The sequence below is a fragment of the Trichechus manatus genome, unplaced genomic scaffold, assembly GCF_000243295.1.
Source record: "Trichechus manatus latirostris isolate Lorelei unplaced genomic scaffold, TriManLat1.0 scaffold00035, whole genome shotgun sequence".
In the NCBI taxonomy this organism is placed as follows: Eukaryota; Metazoa; Chordata; class Mammalia; order Sirenia; family Trichechidae; genus Trichechus; species Trichechus manatus.
In genome coordinates, this window is record NW_004443971.1 from 19,499,970 (window position 1) to 19,526,621 (window position 26,652).

A 26,652-nucleotide genomic window follows, 5' to 3' on the forward strand; every position below is an offset into this window, starting at 1 on the left:
AAATCTTCTATGAGTTCCAGTAGTTTTCTTGTGGGTTCTTTGGGGTTTTCTGTGTATAAGATCATATCATCTGCAAATAGAGATACTTTGACTTCTTGCCTACCAATTTGGATGCCCTTTATTTCTTTTTCTAGCCTAATTGCACTGGCTAGGACCTCCAGCACAATGTTGAATAAGAGTGATGATAAAGGGCATCCTCGTCTGGTTCCTATTGTCAAGGGGCATGCTTTCAAAGTCTCTCCATTTAGGATAATGTTGGCTTTGGCTTTGTATAAATGCACTTAATTATCTTGAGGAATTTCCCTTCTATTCCTATTTTGTTGAGAGTTTTTATCATGAATGGGTGTTGGACTTTGTCAAATGCCTTTTCTGCATTGATTGATAAGATCATGTAGTTCATGTCTTTTGTTTTATTTATGTGATGGGTTACATTGATTGTTTTTCTAATGTTGAACCATCCCTGCATACCTGGTATAAATCCCACTTGATCATGGTGAATTACTTATTGTTGCTATTTTAAAAGATAGCTTTCATAAAGTTTTAAAAGTATTATCTTAGGTGTGTTTCCTAGGACTTCAGAAGGTTATTTACCACTTTTGGCTCTGATTTTAGGAAACTCTGATCCACCTGGTAGCCCTCCAACATCTTTAAAGTGGATATAATAATTTTATTTTTAAGAGGCTTTTAAGTATTCTGATTAACATTCATTTTATTAAAATGTTCATTGGAATTTAAGATACTATGGACTTTCTGTACTATAAATCTTGTGGGTAGGATAACTTAACCTGGGGTGAATTGGTAATTTGCACAGTGAATTTAATAACTTTATACTATTTTGGATGTGGGAAAGGTTTGACATATTTAAGATCTTAGGACTTGCCTGTTTTGTAAAAGTTGCCTTAGCCCAGTTGTGGGAGTTCAGAATAATTAATAACATGTATTTTATGTCTTGTATGGAGTCCCATGGATGAGAACTTGAGCTAGTACTAGCCTTATTTAAGCAAAAGTGGAACAGTCTACATTCGTTCCTCCTATTTCCTTTTGAAAGAAGAAAATCTGTTAAGTCTTAAGGATATCAAAACCTGTCAATAATTCTCAATTTTCAGTCAATGAAGTATCCAGAATATCAGATCAATTCCAGATGATCTGTTGTATTAAACAATAACAACAACAAAACAATGACGACAGCAGCAACAAAAAAATAGGAAAGGTACAAAGCCACAAAAGATAAAGACAGCTGGGAATTAGAACCTAGTACAGTAAGAAGCAATAAACTAGAATGTATAGGTTAAGGAGGACTAAAAGAAGAATTCTTGATATATAGGCTTGTTTTTAGCCATCTTTAAATAAATATGGAATTGTTTGAGGTTATTTTGAAAACGGAGTCTGTTGAGGTTCCTATTTGTTTTTATCTATTAGTGGTTCTCAGAGGTAAACTGGACACACACAAGTTTGGACAGCTCTATTCTGATGATGACAGCAATATCTGCAAAATTATGCAAATGTTTTGAGAAAGAGGGTTACATGTTTTCATTAACAGAAGAGGTTTATGTTCAGTAGAGCACAAAGACTTCTATAAAGATTTGCCAAAAGTGTTTTATTTTGAATGAGGCACTTATTCACATATTTTATATTACCTATGCAGACTTCTATCTAATGTTTTCTTGTTAAATAATATTTTGATTTTGCAATGTCAAGTTGAATAATTTCCTTCTTGTATTTCATAAGAAATATTTCTGAAAATACTAGTAATTCGGATTTTATATGTTACAAGAACGATTTACTGTCTATATTCTCTGGTAGGGTAGAAACTCCACGAGGGCAGATATATTGTATTGTCCATTATGGTACCCAAGTCCCTCACCCAGGGCCTGGCACCTTGTATGTTCCAAATATAGTAAGTTGAATTAATTAATTTGGGGTCAGCCTTAAACTTATTTGAGTGTTTTTATATTTATTGAAATTATTTTATTAATAAAAATGAAAGTGCGATAAATCTGAATTTATAGAATTTAAATAAAAGACAAGCTATGTGAGAGTTAAGATAGCACAGGGATAGAATCACATTAGGGGATGAACTTGCTTACCTTTGCACCCCTGGTTCTGGGACAGTGCCTGGCACACAGCAGGACTCAGTACATATGTGGTGAATGAGACGGACTGACTGGCGGATAGTAAGCATGAAGGAATGAAAATGTATTAGGAAAATCATAGAAATAAGCATTTAGTTGAGTAAGAAAAATGTGTACAATATGTGAGTACATTTGATGAGTATTTCAGATATATTGCTATGAGATATGTGGAAAAGATTCAGCTCAGACTATAGCCTAGACCTGATATTCTTCTTAAATAAAGAAGTTTTTTAGACATTACAACTCTTGTTTAAAAAATGATATTAAAAATTCATATAATCTAACCTTAACTTGAATATATTAAAAGCCTCTAAAATTAAATTTGAGTTTTACATATGGAATAATTTTAAATATCTGTAATGTGGTGCTGTACTAGAACTGTGCATTTAATAAATTTAGTTTTAAGCATTCTGAAATACTTATATTGTTGTTTAAGTTTCAATGAACTCTATGAATATATACATATATATTTTTAATTTAGTGCCCCAATGCCATACCTGATTGGAATACACTCCAGCCTCATAGAGGTGAGTATCTTTCAGACATGAGATAGCAATAAATAAACTTATAAAAATAATAGTTAAAAGTTTTGTTTTGAATGAAAATAAATGGGAATAGTACAAAGCAATGACTAGTCTCATATTTATAGTATATTACATGGTTATTTTGAAAAAGGTAATATTGAAATAATTTTATTTAAATTAGCATGCTAAATGGCAAGCTTCAGTGACATGGAAACTCATGAAAATAGGTTGTATTTGGTAGAAGTCATATGGTAAGTGTTAAATACTAAAAGACTAGTCCTTGATGAACCACTTTCTTTATGGTAACTTGGGATTTTTTATATTTCTTTCTCAGACCTATATTTTGAAAGTCAAATTTTAGATAATTATGAATCATAAAAGGAAAACATTTTCAGCCCTTTTGGGAGATTGAAAGTTTAGTAACTTATTTGCACTGTCAGCATCTCATTCTGAATGATTTTTGTCACCAGTCATCACTGTAGTGAAACACCTTGGCCTTTGTCAGTGAGACTTCTTATAAGATCAGCATCTTTAAACAACATAAACAAAAGGTTTGGATCAAGACAAAACACTTTTGTCAATTGAGTGTCCTCATTACGGTGGTGGATTTCAGTTTTTATTGGAACTCATTTGTTTTTGAGCTGGTCATGCATATTATCTTTCCCCCAATGTCTGATAAGCGACAATTCAACCCAAATAACTCATTTTTACACTTATTTGAGTGTTTTTATATTTATTGAAATTATTTTATCAAGAAAAATAAAATGTTTTCTTATTTTTATATTTCTTAACTTTGTCACTGTATACACTGTAAGTCCTCATTTTAAATGATCAAGGAAAATCCTGGTGATTATTTTAAAACTCCTGAGGACCATGTAGGGAGAGACTTCTTTTATAGAAGGCCTGGATTATGGAATTCTGCATGTGCTCTGCTCTGTTTTGGGCTTTTTTTTCAGTTTTGAGCATGTTTTATTTTTGCAAAATGCTTAGGTAGAAATTTTTGTACATTTTACTAGTAATAAAGGGTATGTCTTAATGGATTTCTTTAGTAGGTTTGATTTGTTTTTAATATTGAAATCTGAGTTGGAGAACATTATTGACTCCTTATATTTTATTCATCTTTAGAAAACTTGTTCTTACATGCCAGGGTATTTTCAGTGAAAAAACAAATTATCTAAAAGAAAACATAAATGAATAGGCATTTAATCTGTTATTAGATTGTGGAATAAATGACTGGCATTTTATTTATCAGTAGTTTGACTCTACAAAATCTAACCATGATTGGTTGTTATGGTTTCAGAAGAAGCGTTATCAAATTTGATCTTGATGTTAGTGTGTGCGTGTGTGTGTGTATATATATATATATGTATGTATGTATATGCGGGAGAAAGATGTAGCAGTCTGCTTGCATAAAGATTGTCAGCCTTGGAAACCCTATGGGGCAGTTCTACTCTGTCCTATAGGGTGGCTATGAGTCGGAATCGACTCGACTGCAAAACCAAAAAACCAAACCTGTTCCTGTCAAGTCAGTTCCGACTCATAGTGACCCTATAGGACAGAATAGAACTACCCCCATAGAGTTTCCAAGGAGCAGCTGGTGGATTAAAACTGCCAACCTTTTGGTTAGCAGCCGAGCTCTTTAACCACTGCGTCACCAGGGCCCCAACTCAACTGCAGTGATATATATGTGTGTGTGTGTTATACATTTATGTCTCTCCTTATGTGTCTGATAAACCCAAAAAACCCATTGCCTTTGAGTCATCCAGATTTATAGTGACCCGATAGGACAGAGTAGAACTGCCCCATAGGGTTTCCAAGGAGCGCCTGCTGGATTCGAACTGCTGACCTTTTGGTTAGCAGCTGTAGCTCTTAACCACTATGCCACCAGGGTATCCATGTGTCTAATAGGATATGTAATTTCTTCAATATATTTATTTATTTATAGGGATAAAAAAATAAATGTTGTTGATGGGTACCTGTAATAGTGATGTTATTATGTTTTGTTTTTGCGTCATGATTTGACTTTTAAAACGAATAATTTGACTTTTCCAAAATACTGTAGAAAGGGGTACATGTTTTTAATATTTAATTAAATTTATCACATATTTTTTGGAACCTATAGAGAAAGTTGTACTTTTTTAAGGGGCAAATTAAAGTGTTGTCTTGGAGAAAGGTCCATTCTAACTTTAAATTGGGTCCTATCATTAAGAGAGAATGTTTAAATTTCAGTACTTCTGTAATTGTGTCCTAGACTTTCTGTCTTAATAGCTTTATTTAGTATAATAGCTAATGAAAAGGTGTACTAGGAACTTTAGACATTCTTTTAAACCAGTTGAGTACTATTTGGTAACGTTCTCTTTAATCTGTTACAAGATGATATATATCCTGCAATTCCATTCTTAGAGTATCATCATTAGGCAGATTTTTTTTTCCACTAAAATTTCTATCTTTTGTGCTTTTGTACTTAATAAAAATGTTTCTATAATTGAAGTATAGATATTTACATAATAGTGAGACTGAGCTTGAGTAATAGTTTTTGCATTTTGCTTGACTGCAATGACAACCAATTTTTATTTTTTAAAGGAAGAATCAAAATATTCTCTTATTTTCTCCCTTTTGGTCAAAATAGTTTCAACACATTTTATCAATTGTATAAAGAATTCTAAACCTAATTTTTCAAAGATACATGAAGTGAACGTCCTTTGAAATCTTTTTTTAAATCACATTTTTATGTAATTGTGAGTAAAAGATGGCTGGAAGACCCTTTTAAAATATAAATTTGCTTCTAAAATAAAGGATGAAGACATATTGTTCTCTCTGAAAAATAGTCTTTAGGTTTGAACTCAGAGCAGACTAAGGCCTGTAAGTGATGAGGAATAATTTAGTAGATGCTACAAATATTTATTTATCTTGCTACAAATGTGAGAATTATCTTACTTAATCAATATACAAAAGATTCTAAATGAAATGTCCTAATTTCAGAAGATCATATGATTGTTGCCCTTGTGTCATTTCTTTGCAGAATGTGCATAATACACATTTGTATTTATATTGTATGGAAGACTTATATAGAGAGTGTGTGAGAAAACACTATAAACTTTAATCAGCTGCTGTTGCTCTTATGGAGTCCCTGGATACTGCAAATGGTTAATGTGTTCCCTGCTAATCTAAAGGTTAGCAGTTTGAGTCCACTTAGAGGCACCTCAGAAGGAAGGCCTGGCAATCTACTTTTGAAAAATCAGCCATGGAAAACTCTATGGAGCATAGTTCTACTCTGACACACCTGGGGCCTTCTGAGTCTGGATCAAGAGGAAGGCAACTGATTTTTTTGGTTCTTATAAGCATTTCAATCTGTGTCTTAGTATTAGTGTCATGTTTTTGAAGAAGACAGCAAATTCTTTTTTCATATTTTCTTATTCTTTCCCCATTCAAACAAGATTATGAATTTTATGAGCTATGAAAATATGAGACAGAGAAAGAGGTACCATTTTATATGCCATATGAGTTTCCATTCTTATTTAGGAAAAAAAAAAAAAGCTAAAGCCTGACACCGAAGACAAAAAATAGGTAAAATACTGACACTAATCTAAAATTTTCTTTAACAATTATTTTAATTATATACTGTTATTATTTTTTTGCTTCTGTAGACTTAGTCTTACTTTAAGGAAGTCCTAATTTACTGATTTATTGAAATGAATACTTTTTCCATTCTTATTGTATGGCTAGTTGAACTAAATTTAATATTCAGCTATTAGACTTTTAAAACTAAGAGTAATTTTGAAATATACACCTTTCATCTCAATGCCAATTTCCTTTATTTAGACCTTAGTGTTAGGGTCAGTATAAAACATTTTGGGGGCATATAGCCATTATTCTAGGCTTAGGCTAACTTACCCTTTTAAAATTCATCAGAATTATCTTTACAGTTTCTGTCATAAGAACAATTTAGAATTAAAGGTGAATAACAAGATTATGACTTACATTTTTCCATGCAAATTCCATTTATATAGCTATAGTTTTTGCTTGTATAATAGGTTATTTTTATAATTATTTTTAGTTAATTTTTAGCTAACCATATATTTATGTATGTAAACTTTTTACATGTATGTATATCACATGCATATACATGGAAAGAGAAGGAAATGAGTGTATTTAGAAATGTTTTTGTAATAGTATCGCCATTATAAGTGATTCTCTGCTAATATCTTAGGAATGGAGCATCTTTTAAAAGTCTTACTTTAGAATAATTATAATGTCTTTTACAAGATATATTTTAGAATCATATATTCCCCTGAGTATCCACACTGCACCTAGGCTGTGAGACTTCCCTAATACATAGACATACCCTGCACTAGACTCCCATTTCCCTAGCAAAGTTTAACATTCCGTCTACTATGCAGAGATTTGAAATTCTGAATGGATCAGAGAAATTTCAGTTTTGAAATAATTGATTAGGCCAATTTAAAAATGTAAGGTATTTAACAGATTATTTTTAAAAAGTGTATTATTTGAGAATGTCACTTTAAAAAAATACAGCACTGAAATTAATTGACCCATTGCTAGTTGACCTCTACAATTGTGGAATTCTGAGTTGCTGGATATATTTCATTAATGAGCATGTTACTTATTTGTGCTAAGCAGTAATACTATTTGCTGTCATTTAAATAAGACTATTAGAATTTTATAACTATAAAATTTAAGTTTACATATTGGTTTAAATAGGAAAAATAAAATAATTCCTTTATTTAAGGATAAGAAAATGATGAAATTCTAATTTAGTTTCATTTATCTACATACTCGAATAATTTGACCATTTTGACCAAACTGTAAAACAAGTCAAAATAGTTAATCCAGTAGGCTATAAATTTGATCCTTTATATTGAAATTCTTGTGAGACATGTTACTGACAATAAATTCCATATTACTCTATCATTTTTCATTTTTCAACTTTTATTCTTCATCATAAGCTTATACATATTGGTATGGAAAATATAGAAAAAGTATTAATTTGAAAACTTTGCAGCTTAATAATGTAGTCATAGAGCTACTGGTTTATGTGAGACTTGCAATATGATTTATGCTAAAAATAGATATAGAGCTAGATACAAATTCTCGTATCTTGGGATTGAAATTTGCCTGATAAATCTTTAAGGACAGAAGTTTTTGCAGTTTTGCTTTAGCTGTGTCTGTTTTGTAAGTCTTTGTTGTAATATTTTCTTGATTAAATTATATTCATCTATCTCCAAATTAAGTATGTTTAAATGAGCAAACATTCTATTTTAAGCATCTTTTCCCAAATCATCTTTTTGAACTGGTTGTAGTCACACTTCCTCGCAGAGAAGGTAAAGTTGTTTATATTTATTTTATAAGGTAGGATTTTCCTGTTTTCTTTTTCCATGACTAGTGTATTAAGGTAATTTTCTCTGTTTCCAACTTATTATAGTTTATTAAGAAAATATACTAAGATGCTTATTCACAATTGTGTTTTTTAAACAGAGAGTGAAAAACAAATCATTGGAAGATGTGGTTATGTTAAATGTTGACACAAACACTTTAGAATCACCGTTTAATGACTTGAGCAACCTACCGAGTGATGTGGTGAGTCTGAAGGACATTTTGTAGTGAACAATATATATGTTTTCTACTGGACCCTTGAATTTCTGGGAGTTATTTTTTCTACTTTTTCTGTCTAAAATAAAAGGATTGGGTGTGTGCATGGGGTGTGAGAGGAATCAGTGTAGATTCTGTATTTAATATTTTTACCTTTTGGCAGTTGAGGAGATGTTGAATGGAACATCATATTCCTTATTGTAAAAGTAGGATCATAATTAAAAAGCTAGATGCATTCATTAGGCAGAGCTTCTTTAAACGTAAGTCTCTTCATCTCATCTTAATCATTATATTACAAAGTAGGCATTTCTGTCTGCCTAGTGGCATGTCTTGCAAAAGAATGAGAGAGTTTTTGAAGGCAAGAAGAAGAAGGGGGCCAATTATCGGCTTTTGCTTCCCTGCCACCTGCCAGCGCTTTTCCTTTTAATTAATGATCTGATGGCACTGGTCAATATAATAAGAAATGCTTGTACAGTTGGGGTCAGAAAATTCTGGCTTTGATCTCCCTCAACTTTCTGAAACATTTATTTGTTTTCTGTAAATTATTTCAGTTTTATTTTAATCTTTTCTATCCTGCTGAGGGCCGCAAGAATGAAAACCTACAGTTTGTCATTTGCTTTGGCAGAGCAAACACTGCTTACTTAGAATTCTATTTGTAAATTAAACTGCAAACCCAGTTTGTCATAAAAGACATCTGATCCTTTTGAAATGACGAAAACTGTCTTTTGTCTGTAAAGGCTGATAAATTAAGTGCCAGTTCTCTTCTGGTCTTTGATCTTGCAGAGGGTTTGTGTGTATGTGTGTGTGTGCGTGTGTGTGTCTGCAGCTTATAATGGCACATATTCTGTATTTCATGTTAAATAGTCTTCAAAAGTGCTTTTTTTTTGGCCTTGGTATTCCTTAGTACAGGGCAGAAATGCAGACTAGTGCTGTTTCTGTATATATTTGAATGGCTATTTAAAAATATCTTTATAATATAGTTCTAAGTTAAAATAACGTTCCTTAAAAAAATTCCCATTCTTTTCAAGGATATTAAAATTTGGGAGTAAAAAAACCCCACAGAATATATTCTTTGTAATATTGCAAGTATTTTGAAATCCATTATTAAGGAGTTTAAATAAGTGAATTTAAACATATCAAACTAAAAAAATGTATGAATACTAACCTTGATTGTTCCTATAGGCTAGTGATAGGAAAAATATGATTTCAAAGTCAAAATAGATAATTTATGTCCATAAATAGCCTAAAATACTTGCTGACCTTATAGCAAATTAAAATTGAACTACTTTATTTTGCTGTAGTAAAATTTATACTATGTACACACAAATCCAAGCTCAGGCCGGTGAACAATTATATTATCTTTTTAGCTCATTATGACTAGATTGCCTCATTATAAAAATTTTGCAGAAGCTGCTAGAAATGATTAGAGTTATTCATTTAGAAGTCCATCAAAGTGTTCTCCACTGGATATAGAAATAATTAGTGAAAATACAGTCCCAACTTTTAAGAATGCATTCCATATGTGCATGTATTTTCTACTGTTAATACCCGAAGGAAGAACGCTTGTTTATTTAAAAAAAAAAAAAAGAAGAAGGAAAAAAGAGAGAGAGAAAAGAAAATGAAAGAGAAAGAAATTCAGCGTTTAGGTTTATGGTATTACAATTTTTATAGTCAGCTTAATGATAGATGATTCTTTGAGAAAAACAATATTTTATATTTTATTGTTTGGTTAGGTGACTTTTTTTAAATTGAGAAGTGCTACTTTCCCACTAGAATTAGTTTGATAATTAAAACATTTATTTAGCTATCCGGAAAAGGAAACAGTACTCAAAAAATATAAAAGTCTAAGTATATAAAATGACAGGGAGAAGCATCCTTTGGTTTACTCATAAGAAGCAGAATTAATCATTATTAAGTATTAAAAAGTATAGATTGAAAGAACATTGCAAAGTGGTATATATATGACGATACATATGCTTGATATTAAGAGCCACAAACTTACTGACAAATCTGAAGAATGAACAAATCGAGATAGCTCTGAAGTGAAGCGAGGACCATTTGCTGAAAGTGTGAGATGCTTTAAAGTTATAGTCATTTTCTAAAAATATTTTAAGTGGTTGTGTAAGACATTCCAAAAGCTAGCTCATAGTTCTGGAGGAAATATGATAAAGCATCACATCATGTTTTCTGCAATTGTAAATGTTTTAAATGAGACATGTTAAAGTCACCAATGATCTTACTAAAAAATTTTTTGTGCGATTTGAATTAATAAAGTATAATTGAAGCCTGAAAATTCTGCTATTGGTATTGTCTGATTGTTTAATAGATTAACTGAGATTTAAATGGGGGCCTTTTAAAATCATTCACCAAAGCATTTAAATTATACTTACAGGCTAGATGACTTTCTATACATGTGCACTCTATTATTGTGTCAGATTGACCAGTGGTCTTGGCTGTTCAAAGGTCAGTGGTCACAGTTGTCCTGAATTACTAGTTCTTTTTTCCTGTGGACCCTCTGCTGTGTTGCATGCTGTAATCTTCTTAATGGCTTCATTCCAATATTCACACATAATATTTTAGATTTATTGACTGTTAGAAATACTACCATGCCAGTAGCAGTTCCGCTACTCTTAAGGTATTTAAAATTGGAAAAATAAATCAGGGCAAAGCTTTCAGGAATCCTTTGTTTTCCTTAAGGGAGGGGAAAAAAACTCTCTTCCTGTCTTCTGACAGGAACACTGTTTTTTGATTTCATCATTTCGCTATAGACTTGTATCATGAAAAGAAAAAAACACACAAATATTTTATTGTGCCTGAATTTAACAATATTGATTATTACATGGAATAACTTTTAAAGGCAACAGAGCCAGTAAAATATACTTTTGTAGTTTTTGTCTATGGATATATTGTGATTTTATTTTTTTCAAGGCTATGTCAGATGGATACCTTCAAATGTATGTAATTTGAGTATGTGAAGTAAAAAAGTAAATTTTAGAGCTATATATAACAAAATCATTTGAAGTTATTGTGGTATGTTTATAAGTGTGGGGGAAAAATCAGTTGAAGTAGGCATTTGAAATTTCAAATGAGTTCATTTTAATTTAAGAAAACTCACTTTTGAGACCTCACATTCTAAATATACATACAAATTTAGTTTCAATAACATAATAATTTAAAATGTTGTATTTCTGAGTGATTACTGCTTATTTAAATTTTTTATTAACATTTTAAAAAGTAATTTGGAGAGTTATTACATATTTCAAAAATAATAAACAGGACAACACACTTATTGGAAAATTAAGCTAATAATTAGAATTTTAATAAGATTTAAGAAATTTGTCCTCATATGAATATTAAGACAATTATGAACCAACTCTTATAGGTAAACTCCAGTTAGAATTGACATTTGAAAAAGTTACATGCAGGAGAATATTTATTAAAATAAAAAAGTGAATTTTAATATAGATTGCTTAACTGTTTTAAAATATGTTTTACTCATAGATGGTAAAAAAATAACATACTCTTAAGACAGGTCAATATTCTAGTTCCTATTTTAGATAAGAAAATGAAGCCACAGAAAGTACACCATTAATGTTGTATCTGGAGCTTTAGTTCTTCATAAAGATTGATTTCTCAGGCCTGTGCCCTGAACACTAGACCATGATTCCTCTTATATAAAGATGATATACAATGGAATGAGTAATGCTTTTAAAATTTTACTATAGTAGCTTAGTCTCCATTCTGATTTTATTAAAGAAATAGCAACATGACCAATTTGATTTAAATTAGGATTTTCAGCACTGTTTTTAAACTAATTTTCACCTTGTATGTAATACCATTGGAAAATGATTTTCCATTTCCCACTACGAGTTTGTATTGAAAATATAGTGCACTTAAGAGTTATTGTACAATTCACTGTAGACCACAGTATGTTATAGGATGAAGCATATTTAATTACTAAAGCATTGAAAAGACTCATTATAAAATGATCTCACCTAAAATACCATTCATGTGATGGTGAAGCTTTCAAGTATCTCAGGAAGGAATAGGTTAATGGTTTTATTGTCATATGAAAAGAGAACACACACACTGCTCTGAATCACCAACAATCATTAAAATCCTAAAGAGCTAGAGAACACCCCAGAACTCTAAGAATTTTGGACATGTACCTTTAAGTGAGTTAATTAATTTGAGAATAAGTTTGGAAAAGGGAAGGCTTTTTCAGAGACTTTTTATATCAGCTTTTTTTTAAAAATAAAGTGTATAAACAAAAAATAACTATGCAAATAGTCAATATATGTTTCATTTATTGAATTTTTTTTCTAATTCAACATGAAGGTTTAACATGTTCAATTGTCATAATGTATGTTATAAAGAAAAAAGAGGCCCCAGAGGATATTATATTAGTTCCACGTTTGCCACAGCTCTGCTGTAATCCTTATCGTGTGAGTGAACTCAACAGATTTCGACAATGGCCAGATTAGAAAGATAAGACAATTTTATTCATCTTCTAAAGTAATTTGGGGAACATTTGGTTTAGTTCATAGGGCAGACTTCAGGAGACAAACGTTGCTGCTTTCAGTGTGCCTCTGCAGAAGTACAGTCGTGTATTCTCGCTCTCTGTCTCTCCCAGCTGTTAGAATGCAGGCATCTAGTTGGTGAGCATTGCCCCTGCCCTGGTGCAGTGCTTTGTAAATAGTAGGCATTCAATAAATGATTGTTGAAAACAAATATAATTGCACTTCTTTTATCTTCTGTAATAGAATTTGTTTTTAAAGTCCTTGTTTACTGTTACCTCCTGGAACATTTTATAAGGACGTTTTCACCTGACTCTCATAATAATGAAAGAAAGAAACCTGGAAACATGTTTAAAATATGCTCGTCTGGCTTTGAGTGCAACCTTTTATTCCCTGGCTCTGGCAGAGGAGAGCATGTTGTGATGGCAATCATCGTGTTTCTGCACATGAGTCTGGGTGTCTGTGGAAACTCACCATTCTTTTAAATAGTTATTTTCAGAGATGTGATTATTCAAAAAGTTTTTTTTTTGTTGTTTGTTTATTAGTAAACTGTTAAGAGTTTTGCTGTTTTCTTGGTGTGTTTTTACATAAACCTTAAATGCAAAACAAAACAGACAAATCATAACAAAAACAAAAAACAAAACCCAAATCTTAATTAACTGTGCTTGTAAACATTTAGAAAATTGTGTTAATTCCTCTCATCTGAATAAGAGAATCTCTCCCCCCAGTGCAATGATCCAGGCTTTAGCAGTTCCCCTTTTATGCCTCTGTACTTTCGCAATTCTAAAGTTGATTTATAGTTTGTTACTCTTGGTGATTTTAAGTGCTCATGAAGTTCCTTGGCCTTCTCCTGGCTTTTCATTTCCAACTAAATTACTTAGCCCTTCTCCTGATGTCTTTTAATTTTGTAGCATCTTAATAGCATATGTCTCTCTCTTTTTACTGTTGGTGTTAAAAATAAAGATAAAAAGATAAAGACCTGATTTCGCCTTCTAAAATTATTTCCAAATCGTTTCTGTTCCTTGTAAGTTCTTGACTTTTCTGTATCCAAACGACTTTTTTTTTTTTTTTGCATGTGATATTGTGAGTACTGTCTACAACACGAAACCAAAACCCACTGCCGTCAAGTCAATTCCGACTCATATCAACCCTGTAGGACAGAGTAGAACTGCCAGATAGGATATCCAAGGCTGTAAATCTTTACGGCAGCAGACTACCGCATTTGTCTCCCGCAGAGCAGCTGGTGGGTTCAAACTGCTTACCTTTTGGTTAGCAGCCAAGCACTTTAACCGCTGCGCCATCAGGGCTCCTCTGCTCCACCGCGGTTCCTCATGGCACCAGGGCTCCAATAACCAAAAAACCCAACCTGTTGCTGTAGAGTCAACTCCGATTCATAGCGACCCTATAGGACAGAGTAGAACTGTCCCATAGGGTTTCCAAGGAGCAGCTGGTGGATTTGAATAGCCGATCTTTTGGTTAACAACCGAACGCTTAACCACAGCGCCACCAGGGCTCCAGTAGTGGTTCCCAAATCTGGCTGATGGCATAATGACCTGGTGAACATTTAAAGGCATTATCTTCCTGGGCCCCAACACAGAGTTTCTGATTCAGTAAACTACAGAAATAAATATAGAAGTGTGCCTAGGACATGTTGCTAATTTCTTCATTCATTCATGCACTCACTCATCAACAAATATTTATTGAGCACCTACTGTATGCCTTTACTATGTTAGGTGCTGCATATAGAGTGGTGAGAAAGAATGTGTAAATCCTGTTCTCGTGGAGCTTGCATTGTGTTAACAAACATCGATCTAGCAGATTGAGACAGATGCTATAGAGAAAAGGAACAGGTGCAATGGGAGAGAATAACAGGAGGTCCTAATTTAGAGTAAGGGTGATGTAGTAGGGTGGGCCTGTTCTAGGCACAATGATGCAGGAGAACAAAAAGTACGTGCCTCTGTGGTACAGCGAGGAATTGTCTTATGCAGCAGCACATAGACTTTTGAGAGGTCAAGTGCTCCGCTCTCCAGTATAATAGTAAAGGCAGCAAGCCAGAGATCCATCTTTTCCTGTGGCCTGGCAGGAACCTGACACTGGGTCAGTTGCTTTGAGGACTGGATTTCAGGTGCACCAGTATGAGACACGATGGAAGTAGTGAGGAGCTTTGTCTGTTTTACCATATTTTTATGCAAATAACATGTGTGTTCTTTTTTTTTCCAACTGTGCCCTACCCTTAACCCCCTCCCCAAGGTATTTTCATAAGTGCTCTGTGCTAATGTTTTACATGTTATTTGCATAAAAATATTGTATATTCAAATTCCATATATCTTATATATCCTTTGTACTGTTTGTTTCCCCTTTAGGTGGTATATTAATTAGGGTACAGACTAAGGTGCTGTAACAGAAAAACCGAAAAATCCAGTCTTAGAGTAAAATAGAAATAGATTTCTCTCTTGTATAGCAGTTAAGATATAAGTGGTCCAGAGCTGTTGGAACAACACTGCCATCCTCAATACATATCCAGCTTTGAGGTAGCTGCCCTAGTATTGTTTGTCTGCCTTGCCCCAGAAGAAAAAGAGAAAGCAAGAAAAGGGCACCCATATCTGTTAGGGGCATGGCCTGAAAATGTCACACATTGCTTCAACTCATATTCTACTTGCCTGAACTCAGCCACATGGCCATACCAAGGGATACCGGGAAATAGAGTTCCTAACTGCGTTAACCATGCCCCAGTCACAGCTTGGGATTTCCATTACCAAAGTAGGGGAGAGTGGATGTTGGTGGACTGACAGCTATCTCTGCCATCACTAAGCTGAAGTTAAAATGATTTTACTCAAGCTGAGATGCATTCTTACCTGTCCACAAACCCAGACCAGACTTCATGGTCGGGCCTAGCTCAACACGTCAGGATCATTCTCTCTGCAGAAGTGGCCTAAATGATGAGCATGAGTTTGCCAGATGAAACAGAAGGAGAAGGAAGAATACATGTACAAAGAAAGATTCTCCTTTTCAGAAGAGGTTGGTGCATTCAAGAAATGGAAAGAGGCATGTATGGCTGTACTGAGATGAACAAGAGTGAGTTATGCAAAATGAGGCTGTAGAAATAAGTAGGGAAGAGATCATATAAGACCTGTAGGTCTTGTTAAGGACTTTTGGATTTTATTGGATATTCATTGTGATCCTATTTGAATTCTAAGTTCTGGGTCCTGAGTCCTGAAGATTAGTGGGTATAGGAAATGAAGAAAGAAGATCAATTAGGAGGCCATTTGAAATAGTCTAGGTGAGAAATGATAGATGCTTGAACCTGAGCAGTGGCGTGGATTTAGAGAACAGTGGATAGATTTGAAGTCTATATTAGTATCAGAAATGACAAGATTTTGTGATGTGCAGTTGTCCCATGGTATCTACAGGGGATTGATTCCAGGAATCCCATGGATACCAAAATCCACAGATGCTCAAGTCCTTTAAATAAAATGGTGTAATATTTGCATATAACCTACACACATCTTCCTGTATACTTTAAATCATCTCTAGATTACTGATAATTACTTAATAATATAATATAAACACCATGTAAATAGTTGATATACAGTGCTGTATTGTTTAGGGAGTAATGATGCGAGGTGAACAACGCTCAAACAAGGAGTGCTGTAGAGACACTGAATCCATTGCCGTGGAGTGGATTCCGACTCATAGCGACCCTATAGGACTGAGTAGAGCTGCCCCATAGAGTTTCCAGGGAATGGCTGGTGTATCCGAACTGCCGACCTTCTGGTTAGCAGCCTGAGCTCTTAACCACTGGACCACCAGAGCTCCAGAGAGAAACTGAGGATCTGTGAAATGGTGGGAGGCTACAGGAGGGTATGTCTACACATCATTTCATTAGTGTAGATTCAGCGTAGTGCTTGGCGTGTGGCAAATCCAGGTTTTGTTCTTGAGAACTTTTTTTTCTGAATATTTTTGATCTGCAGTTGATTGCATCTGCGGATATGGAATCTGCAGATACGGAGGGCTGACTGTATTGCGTATGGAGTATGAGAAAGGGTGAAGTGTCAAGGAGGACCTGTGGGTTCCTTTTTGAGAAACTTGATGAATGGAAATAATATTGATGTTGTAGAGACACTGGCATGACCTCGGGCTTGAGGTGGCTGTAAGAGCAGTTTTGGTTGTCTTAAGATGCGTCTGAAAGGAAATTAGTTGTAGATAATGGCATATTAGTTAGGTTTTGATTAGTAATTTAAGCATACAAAGAAAACAATGTAATGACGCCCTAAGTAGGTGTGTGTATTTTATGCTTGTCATTTAATAAAGGTTAAAGGTTACTATTTTAATCCTCAAGTAGCAACTTGTTAGGAAATCATTATATTAGGAGGGAAGGGTTAATTTTGTTTCTTAGAAAACTGAACATTAGCAGTATTAAAGAAGTGTAGGGATTTAAGATCTGATTCATGTGATAGTCATAACTTTTCTATGGGAGAATAAAAGGCTTCAACTTTATAACTTTGTTTTAAAGCAGATGATTATTTGAAGCATTACCTTTTTTCTAAAGGTACATAGTTTCTAGAAAGCAGTTTAGTTATTAAAAACGAACAAACAAACCTGTTGCAGTCAAGTCAATCCCGACTCTTAGCCACCTTATAGGACAGAGTAGAACTGCGCCATAGGGTTTCCAAGAAGTGATTGGTGGATTTGAACTGCTGACCTTTTGGTTAGCAGCCCTAGTGCTTCATCACTGCACCACCAGGGCTCAGGGGGGTATTTAAAAGCATCATAAGGGTATTTTAAGTCGTGTACATTATCTAGATATTATTCTGAACACTTACTTTTATCTTCTGTTCTTTATCCTGGTGTTTCTCTTTGTTATCCTAAAAAAAGTAAAATTAAAATTTCTAATATAGCAGTTCATTTTTTTTTTTCTTTCAAAGACGCATCTAAAAGTCGAGTAAGAAAAAGATTTACTTCTTTGCAAAACTCAACCTCCTTATATGCTCTCTCTTCCTGACTAACTCCCTGTTGGCATGATTACTTCATTACTCAGGTTACGTGTGTGTGACTTACTCTCTTTTAATTTATGCCTGTTTGCTGTGTTTACTCATGTAATTCCCTCTTTTTATTCATAGTCATTTTAGCACTAAGAGGGTGAAAGTGGAGAATTGGTGGTAATACTATTCATGTTGCAGTGAACTCTCACTGTGCTAAAACCCCAGGTCATAATTCCTCCCCTGGACGGCTGCTTAGAGGCATTGCGTTCTCATTGTATGAAAGGAATCTAAATACTCGATAAGAGAAATGAAATGATGTTTATCTCTGAAGTTCCTTTTCACTGTTTTTGGAATATAGTGCAAAACCTAATTAGACAAAAAAAATTATTTATAGACTCAAAACTATCTAAAAACAACAAATAAAATGTCAGTTCTGAAGTAAGCTTTAGCTATTGGAGGAGATTGAGGCTCGCTTACTTTAAGAAAAGAGAAAACAATTGATACTTTTTCAATATCAATAGGATTTTGCAGTAATAGCCATGTGACTAAGGTTCCAAATGCTTTTTGAATTCAGAGTTATGAACACAAGCTTTAGGGTTTCATGGGAAGATGTACATTTATTTTATAACTAAACTTAGAAGTTTGGGGATTAAAGCAGAAAATACTATTTCCCAGAACAAGTATTGAAAAAATACGGAAGAGACAGTACCGTTTTTATAGATAAAAACTGCTAAAAGCTAATTAGCACTGCAAAGGGCAGTGGCAACTGGTGTTAATTTACTCCAGTGATCGAAAGGCCAGGAAAACAGCAAGGTTGACACGATCATTTTATATTAGATTAATATCATTATATCTGAACCTGATTTTTAAAAAAATCTATTTTATTTTTACAGGCTGTTTTTGAGCGTTCATTTCAGCATACATAAATACTTAACTAAGATGCCTTTCTGGTCTCTGAAAAGCAGAAATAACCTCAGATCTACTGACAGTCAGAGCCCACTGGAGTAGGTCAAGGAAAAACTTGTTTTATGTAGTTTACAAAATTGAAATAATGTAGAAATAGGCGATTGAAAACTATAACCATATTTTTTCCTAAACAACTTTTTCATCTTGCATTTCTATATGAAATAAGATAAGTATGCTCATATACAGTAGCAATGACCAATAAAATATAACGTGAGCTGCAAATATCTTTTAAAATTTTCTAATAGCCATGGTAAAAAAAAATGAGAAATAGGGAGATTAATTTTAATAATATATTTTATTTAAACTGATACATTCAAAATATTCAACATATAATCAGTATAAAATTATTGAGGTATTTTATATATTTTTTACTAAGTCTTTAAAATCGAGTACGTATTTTACACTTACAGCAAATCTCAGTGTGGACTAGTCACATTTCAGTGTGCATGTGACTGGTGGCTACCATATTGGATAGCGCAATTTGAGAACAAGTATTTTCTTTTTCTGTTTTTTACGTATCCAGACAGAGCTCAGGAACTATCATTGACTGACTGATTTTAGAAATGAAGGCTACACATTTCTGATCTGTTTAGGAAGGACTTGTACAGAACTCAGGCAGCAATTAAGCAGTCAAGGTCTTGGGTAATAAAGGCTAAGGAACGCTTTGACTTGCTTCCATTTCTGTGTGCGTGTGTGTTATGATTGTTTTAAGAATATTGTATTCTTGATTTGTGGAAAACTGGATTGTCAATTCCATGTTTTATAGAAAAATACATTTTTAGGAATTTTCTTTTTCAAAAATATAAGGTGTGACTTTATTATTATTTTTTAAAGAAAAAATTAAAAAACACCCAACCGTTTACTTTATAATACTTGAAAAGACTGGAATCAGAGTCTTTTCATCATAAGCCTTTTCTGTTTGCAGTAATTTGCAATAAATACACATATTGATATTCATTCCCATTGATGTTTCCTAAAGGACATTTCAAACCATTTTAAAAAAAATAACATTATTACAAACTTAAGAATAAATGACATTAAGTCAAAAGATTAATTTTTGCATCCTTCAGCTGTATTTACTATTTTGAATCTGTGGGTTTCCTAAAAATGTATATTTATTGAGGTTAGATTTAATAATAAAAACTCCCTCTTAAATGAATCCTGGTTTATGCACTTTGTGGACTAAATGAATTAGGCTCTAAACTTTTATCTGAATCTGTGGGGCTTGGAAATAAATTGAAAAGATCACAGCTATGGGGAGAAGACCTATACTGCAAAGACCTATCTGCATATATTATTAACATCATAACTCAGTTTTTTCAAAACTATGGTTATAATTGGACCCAATGGGGGTCTCTTTCTTTGATCAGATCACAGTAACTGTGACTTTACACTGGAAAATGTCACTACTGTGAAGGTTTATCACCTGTAGAGCTGGTCTTTCCTCTGATGCTGTGTTCATTTCTCATTAGCATTATTCAAAGTTTGGTTGTTAATTAGGTTGACACTTCAATTACAATGGTCATCTACAAGAGAAGTCAGGACTGCTTGCATAAAGAAAAAAATATTCCTTCTTGCATATATACGTAAAGGAGAAACAACATTATTTTGTTATGTGGTAGTATCGTAAGTGTATGAACATGCTGTTAAAGGAGCTATCCAACCAGAATTTGTCCCATCAGTTTTTTTTTCCTTAAGAAAACAGAATTTTTACATGACTTCACATGTTTCCGTGTTAAGCATTGATGAAGAGTGTATGTGAAGATCAGTATTTTTATGTGAATTGGTTAGGTGAGTTGTATGTATAGGAACATGTCATATTTCCTCCCCCTTAAAAAAATAAGAGTATGATCATTATGAGGAGTATGATCTCACAAATAACTAAGTAAGGGCTGTTGATAAATAATATACATTCTCTAAAATACACCCGACATGACACTAAAGCATGGAACAAGTATGAAAAATTATGACAAATTAAAATGCCTTTTTAACTTTTTTAAACTTCTGGATAATAAGTTTTTCTCTGGTTTAAAAATATGAATATTTTAGTGTGATTACTGGTTCATAAGGCAATGACACTGAACTCAAACCTAGCAAGTTATAGTGGGAAAAACTGGACAGAGCTGGGTTTAAATCACAGCTCTAGCACTTACTAACCAAATAGTGAAAGCAAATTATTTTACATCTTTGAGCCTCTTTTTCTTCATTCATAAATGGGAATGGGAATGCCTGTTTTAGAAGACTGTTGTGAAGGTTAAATAAGTCAGTGTATAAAATTTGCATAACATGTCCTCGATACATGGTGGGTTGTCCATAACTTTTAGCTTTTTAAAATCTAATATAGTGAAAACTGTTCAACAGATGACTGGAAAACTACATATGCAAATTAGGCTTCCCAAAATAAAATTAAATGGTAAGTGATCCTAGAAGACCGGTAACAACCTCACATAGCAGAAATGAACGATAGCCAACCTGTTTCATCTCAAAACAAGTAGACACATGTTGTAGTTGCTAAAAATCTGCAGAAAAGTGGCTCACAAGCAGTTTACTGTAAAATAATTAAAGCTTATTTATGTCAAGAGGGCTTGGGAAAAAAAAGAGAGCATAAACCAATTTGCATTAGCACGTTACTATCATCTCCTGCTTTCGTTTCAATTAACAGACCAGCAGGTGCTCTCTGCAGTTAAAAAGATAAGCTATCAGGGAGGAGGATGAGTTTTTGGCTGACCTGCAGACAGTGTGGTTTGCCTGCTGATTGGGTTCGTACCTCGCTGTACCAATTTCTGAGGTGTTAATTTAACTGTTCCTCTCTGTCATGCAGGTCTCGGCCTTGAAAAATAAACTGAAGAAGCAGTCTACAGCTACGGGTGATGGAGTAGCTAGGGCCTTTCTTAGGGCACAGGCTGCTTTGTTTGGATCCTACAGAGATGCACTGAGATACAAACCTGTAAGCATTTTATTTCATCACTATTTTAATTTGCTTTTTATGATTCTTTGGAATGAGGCAGAAAAAAGAAACATTTTAATATCACACCTTAAAAAAGTATCATGAAGGTCTCTTAAAATCCAAAATAGTATGCTTTAAAACATTGTTGCAGCTCCAATATTTCTTGACTTTCTGCTTTTCGTTCTTTTAGTAACTTTTAGTTAATATTTCTGACATTTTTGCATCTCTCCTTACTCATTGTTCTAAAAATGGAATACTTATCCTTAACTGATTAATGAATTGTGCTAATACATTTTAAAGCATTTACCCGACTTTAAGATCATTAAGAAATAGACAATTAGACGTATTATTAATAGCAATCTAGTTTAGAAAGGAGGAGTATAAAATGGAAGTTTAAAAAATTAGAACGTGAAAATTTTGCAGTGTATTTGGAAATTTGTTGTCTTCCTAATTTCTAACACTTGTCAAAAGTGGGTTTATCTGTTTAGCATATTGTAGCTCATTTTGCCATTTCTCTTTTAATACCCCCAAAACGATTATTATGTAGAATCATAGCCATGTTTCGTACGACTCTTCCATGACCAGGTGAATAAGTTATAATCAATAAAAACATTAGTAATAAGTAAGTAATAAGGAGATCTGCTATCTAATAGGAATTCCACCATTATTAAGCTGTGTAACTATGGCTCATTTTCTTAGTTTCTCTACCCTTTGATCTTCTTATCTGTAGAATGAGAATTCTTATACCTTCCTTGTCTACCTTTCAGGGTTGGTGTGTAAACCATATAGTTAACTATGAAGCACTAAGCAAATGCAAATGGAGTATATCCTTTCAAAATTGACTTCTGAATTAGTGGTTTCCATCCAGTGGCTCTGAGGGTCTTTGGAGCTATTGCACCAAACCAAAACCAGACCCCTTGCCATCCAGTTAATTCTGACCCATAGCGACCCAATAGGATAGAGCAGAACTGCCCCATAGGGTTTCCAAGGCTGTGATCTGTACGGAAGCAGACTGCCACGTCCATCTCTGGGTAGAGAGCTGGTAGGTTCCAACCTCTGACTTTTTGGTTAGTAGCCAAGTGCTTAACCACTGCACAACCAGGGCTCCTAAGCTATTGCAAGGAGTCCTTAAATCCATTGGGCAGATCAACTTCAGTCTCTATGTCTAGTGTATATGCTAATCTTTTTGAAATATATGTATATTTTTAAAGACGTTATAGAGCACATAGTGCTATACATAATGTATGTATTTCACATGGGAGAGTCTTCAAAAATTGTTGACATTTATAAGAGTCTCATCTTTAAAAGACTGGAAACCAGTCATCCGCACTACAGTAGAGCATATTCATATTCAAATTATTCAACATCAATTAAAATGTAATAAAAATGAATTTGAAAGAAAATAAGTGGTTGATTCTAGCTCAGGTTTTTTTAAAAATGGAGTTTGATTTCAAGTTTACAATACAGTAACAAAAGTTAAAAATATCACTTTGCTTGAATTTTGCCACATTTAAATATTGAATACTCATCTTCATAAACTAATTTTTCTTCTCATTTTTCCTTTCGAAATTTGTGAAGGACTTTAGGTTTGGGCAAATGAGATAAATGAGATAATTGAAATGAAAATTTTCTTAAGTTATTTAAATTATCAATGTGTTATGTATAGGTTGAAAGTAGAAAATATTCTATTTTTACATCAGTTACTATGGCTTTTATAGTTTAATATTCTTCCTCTTGGAGCTTATTTAAGTAGATAGAGGTATAAGATTTTGATAACTTTTATTTATTGCATCTTGAAAGCCAGATTCCTACTGTCTGTGGAAAAATATATGATTTCATCATAGAATATCTTTCCTTTTGTTAGATCACATCTTATTATAAATTTGTTAAGCTGTCTGCATCTTCCCTTTTTATGTATGATGCTTTCACATTCCTTTTTCTGCTGCTGGTTCTTCTTGAGAGATTGGGGAGTTTTTTCTTTTGGAATGCCTTTATATTTCTTTTGGCTTTATTTTTTAATGAAAACTTAATTTTTAAAGTATACTGAATGTATTTAGACTTTTTTTTCTATTTCCTTATTTTCAAAACAATAGTTTTAAGAAAAGTGATATTTCCATCATGTGTGTAAAATAGTTTTTTTATTTGTTTGCTTTAGCCATTATCTTTACAAATTACCCTGTATCATAATTCATCAAAATTGTATTTAAGAAAACATTTTGGTAATTTATATAATAGACATATATTTTTGCAATATTTTCTGATTGAGTGTAATAGTTACAATTATTTCCTAATTTTTTCTCTTTTCATAAATACATTTCATTAGTACCCTCTAGTTATTATAGCATAAATGGAAAGGGTAGATATTACTTTTTAAAATTTTATGATTGTTTATACACATGAAAAAGAACCATTATTTCTTCTTATGTTTGACAAAATCAAGCCTGTAGACCACAGTCTTAGGGGTCAGCCCTTTCACCAGGCATTCAGGGCTCTTCACAGTGGTCGGTCAGTCTGTTTTCTTTAGCTTCTTTCCTAAACTTTGGTCTGAGTTTAGAGAATTCTGCCTGAGGCTCCAAATGTCCCAGGCTTCTTAAGATTTCAAACCTTTACTGATAATGTTCTTTCTTCTTGGAAGTCCCTTTGTTTTTCTCGAATTTGATGGCCTTCCTTAGTTCCTTCCTGATCCCTGAAGCCTTTCTTGAATGCTGTAGTTTGTACTGACCCTTTCTTTGTATAAATGAGTTATACTTATTTTTTAAACACGTTTTCTTCCCAGTTTGCATTCTGTTTATCTTATTTCTTATGTTGTTATTCTTACTGATACTCATAATTGCAAATCACTATTAAGACAATAACTAATCATTGACACTGGGTGTCAGGCATTGATAGGCTTTTTAGATAAACTCTCTAATCTTTGCAAGCCTTCAAAAATTATACTTTTTATTTTAAAGTTGAGGAAAATGATATTCATAGAGTTTAAATCACCTCACTAAGGTTCCCCAGGTAGTGAATGGGGGTGAGGGGCCTGGATTTGAATCTTGTCTTTCCATACTCCCACTCTTGCTCCAGTATGGCATATTTCTATGCTATCTTTCCTTCATTATTACATCATACCATCCTTAAGATTAATTTCCTAAACTTACATTTCCTCTAAATGGAGATACATAGTAGTCACTCAGTATACTCTTATGGAAAGACTGAATGAATAATACAATGTCTTAGGAATTTTCTCAAAGGGAACAGATCGCATAGACACCTCATAGTGTGTAATACAAATTGAGAGCATAATTTGATATTTATGCTATAATTTCCAGTTATGTTTTTGTTTACTTGGGATAACTACCACTGCTCAAACTGATTTCATTCTCTTTCCTCCAACCTTCTAATTCTTCTCTTTCCTTTTTTGTCTCAATGCCTCAAGCAGCAGGAGTGAATATATTGCACTGAAAGGAAGCCTTGGTTTGTCTAAGTATATACGTTTTCTTCTCTATAGCAAATCATCTAAAGTCGAAGTCAGTGGTAAAACACTTTAATGTACAGTTGATTAATATATATTTATGGATATAATTTATTCATTTAACAAATTATTATTGAGCACCACTATACCAGACTTTCTCTAAGGCTTATGGACAGAAAAATAAATAGTATTAAGCTCGTGTTCTCTGGGAGCTTATAGTGGTAGGGACCGATGTGGTCATTTCTTGCATAGTAATAATAAAGAAAATGATGTTAGAAAATGAGAAAAGAGAGTTATGTTTATTATCTATGAGAAGCAAAGAAGAAACCTGGAAGATACCCTTGAATATGTGCATTTTTCTGAGGAGAGTATCCATAGTTTTCAAAGAAGAAAAGGACTCAGACACAAGTTAAGATTTGTTCCTCTAGAGATATGCAGAACCAGATCATAAAGGGCCTTTCTGTATCAACCTGGAGAGTTCTGACTTTAACCTATAGTTAATGCACGATGTTTAAAAGTATTTATCCTGGAAATGAAATGCTCAGAATTATGTATTAGAAAGACTGCTTTGATGGCAGCGTTCGTGTTAGGTCAGAGGAGGGCAAGCCAGGGGCAGGGTGGCAGGTGTGGCTATTAGAGTCTTATTGAAGAGAGAGGAAGGAAGGGCCTCGTCTTGTAGCCTCATTGGCCAGGAGGCCCATATCTGAAAGATATTAGGGAGGAAGACAGTAGTAGTAGGGAAACATCTGGATGGGGATTGTAAGGGAAAGCCCCCCTGGATGCTTTGTGTATTCGTATACAACTAAATACTGGCAAAGAGTAACTTATTTTATAAATGAAGTACTTAGAATGGAGTGGCAATTCTAGATATGTTGTTACTTTTCTTACATTGCCTAATTTGCACACTCTAAATGACACACTGGCGTGATTGACAAATTGTAGCTGCTCTAAATTACAGAGAAAAATATGAAACTCCTTACAATTGTTGGAAAGTAATTTACTAAATAAAGTAACGGGTATTTTGTACTTTTTTTTTTTTTTTTAATCCAAATTACCCCTAGCAGCAAGCTAGCTGCTTTTTAAGAATTCAAAAATATGAGATCAAACTAAATTTAAGAAGAGTGATAAGAGGAGCACAGACTCTGGAACCAGACGTCCTGGATTCAAATCCTCGCTCTGTAACTAACTAGCTGTATGAATTTGATCAACTTAACCTCTTAATACCTTGTTATCCTTATTTGTAAAAATAATATTACATACCTCTTGGGTTCTTTAGAGAATAAAATGAGTTAATACATGTAAGGTACTTAGAACAGTGCCTGGCATATAGTAAATGTTCTATATGTTAGCTATTATTGTTTAAAATGAAATTTTAGAAGTGGTAAATTTAGTAAGGAAAATCCCTTTAGCATAACCAAGAAAAAGCACCCTCCTCTGATCACAAACAAAGTGTCATAAACATGAAAATGCTTTTAAATGATTGCATTGAATAACTAATAAAAGGACTTCAGTTGTAC

At 33.3% G+C, this 26,652-nt stretch overlaps 1 protein-coding gene across 4 annotated transcripts in view; it reads left to right on the forward strand.

Moving 5' to 3' along the window:
- Window positions 1-26,652, forward strand: part of LOC101351142 (DENN domain-containing protein 1B) — a 251,823-nt gene that overhangs the window by 158,848 nt on the left and 66,323 nt on the right. For all 4 annotated transcript variants that reach the window (XM_023730364.1, XM_023730365.1, XM_023730366.1 and 1 more), the window contains 3 exons: window positions 2,614-2,659; window positions 8,153-8,254; window positions 21,553-21,678. In XM_023730364.1, coding sequence (XP_023586132.1) covers window positions 2,614-2,659; window positions 8,153-8,254; window positions 21,553-21,678 — 274 coding nt within the window. The remainder of the gene's footprint in view (window positions 1-2,613; window positions 2,660-8,152; window positions 8,255-21,552; window positions 21,679-26,652) is intronic.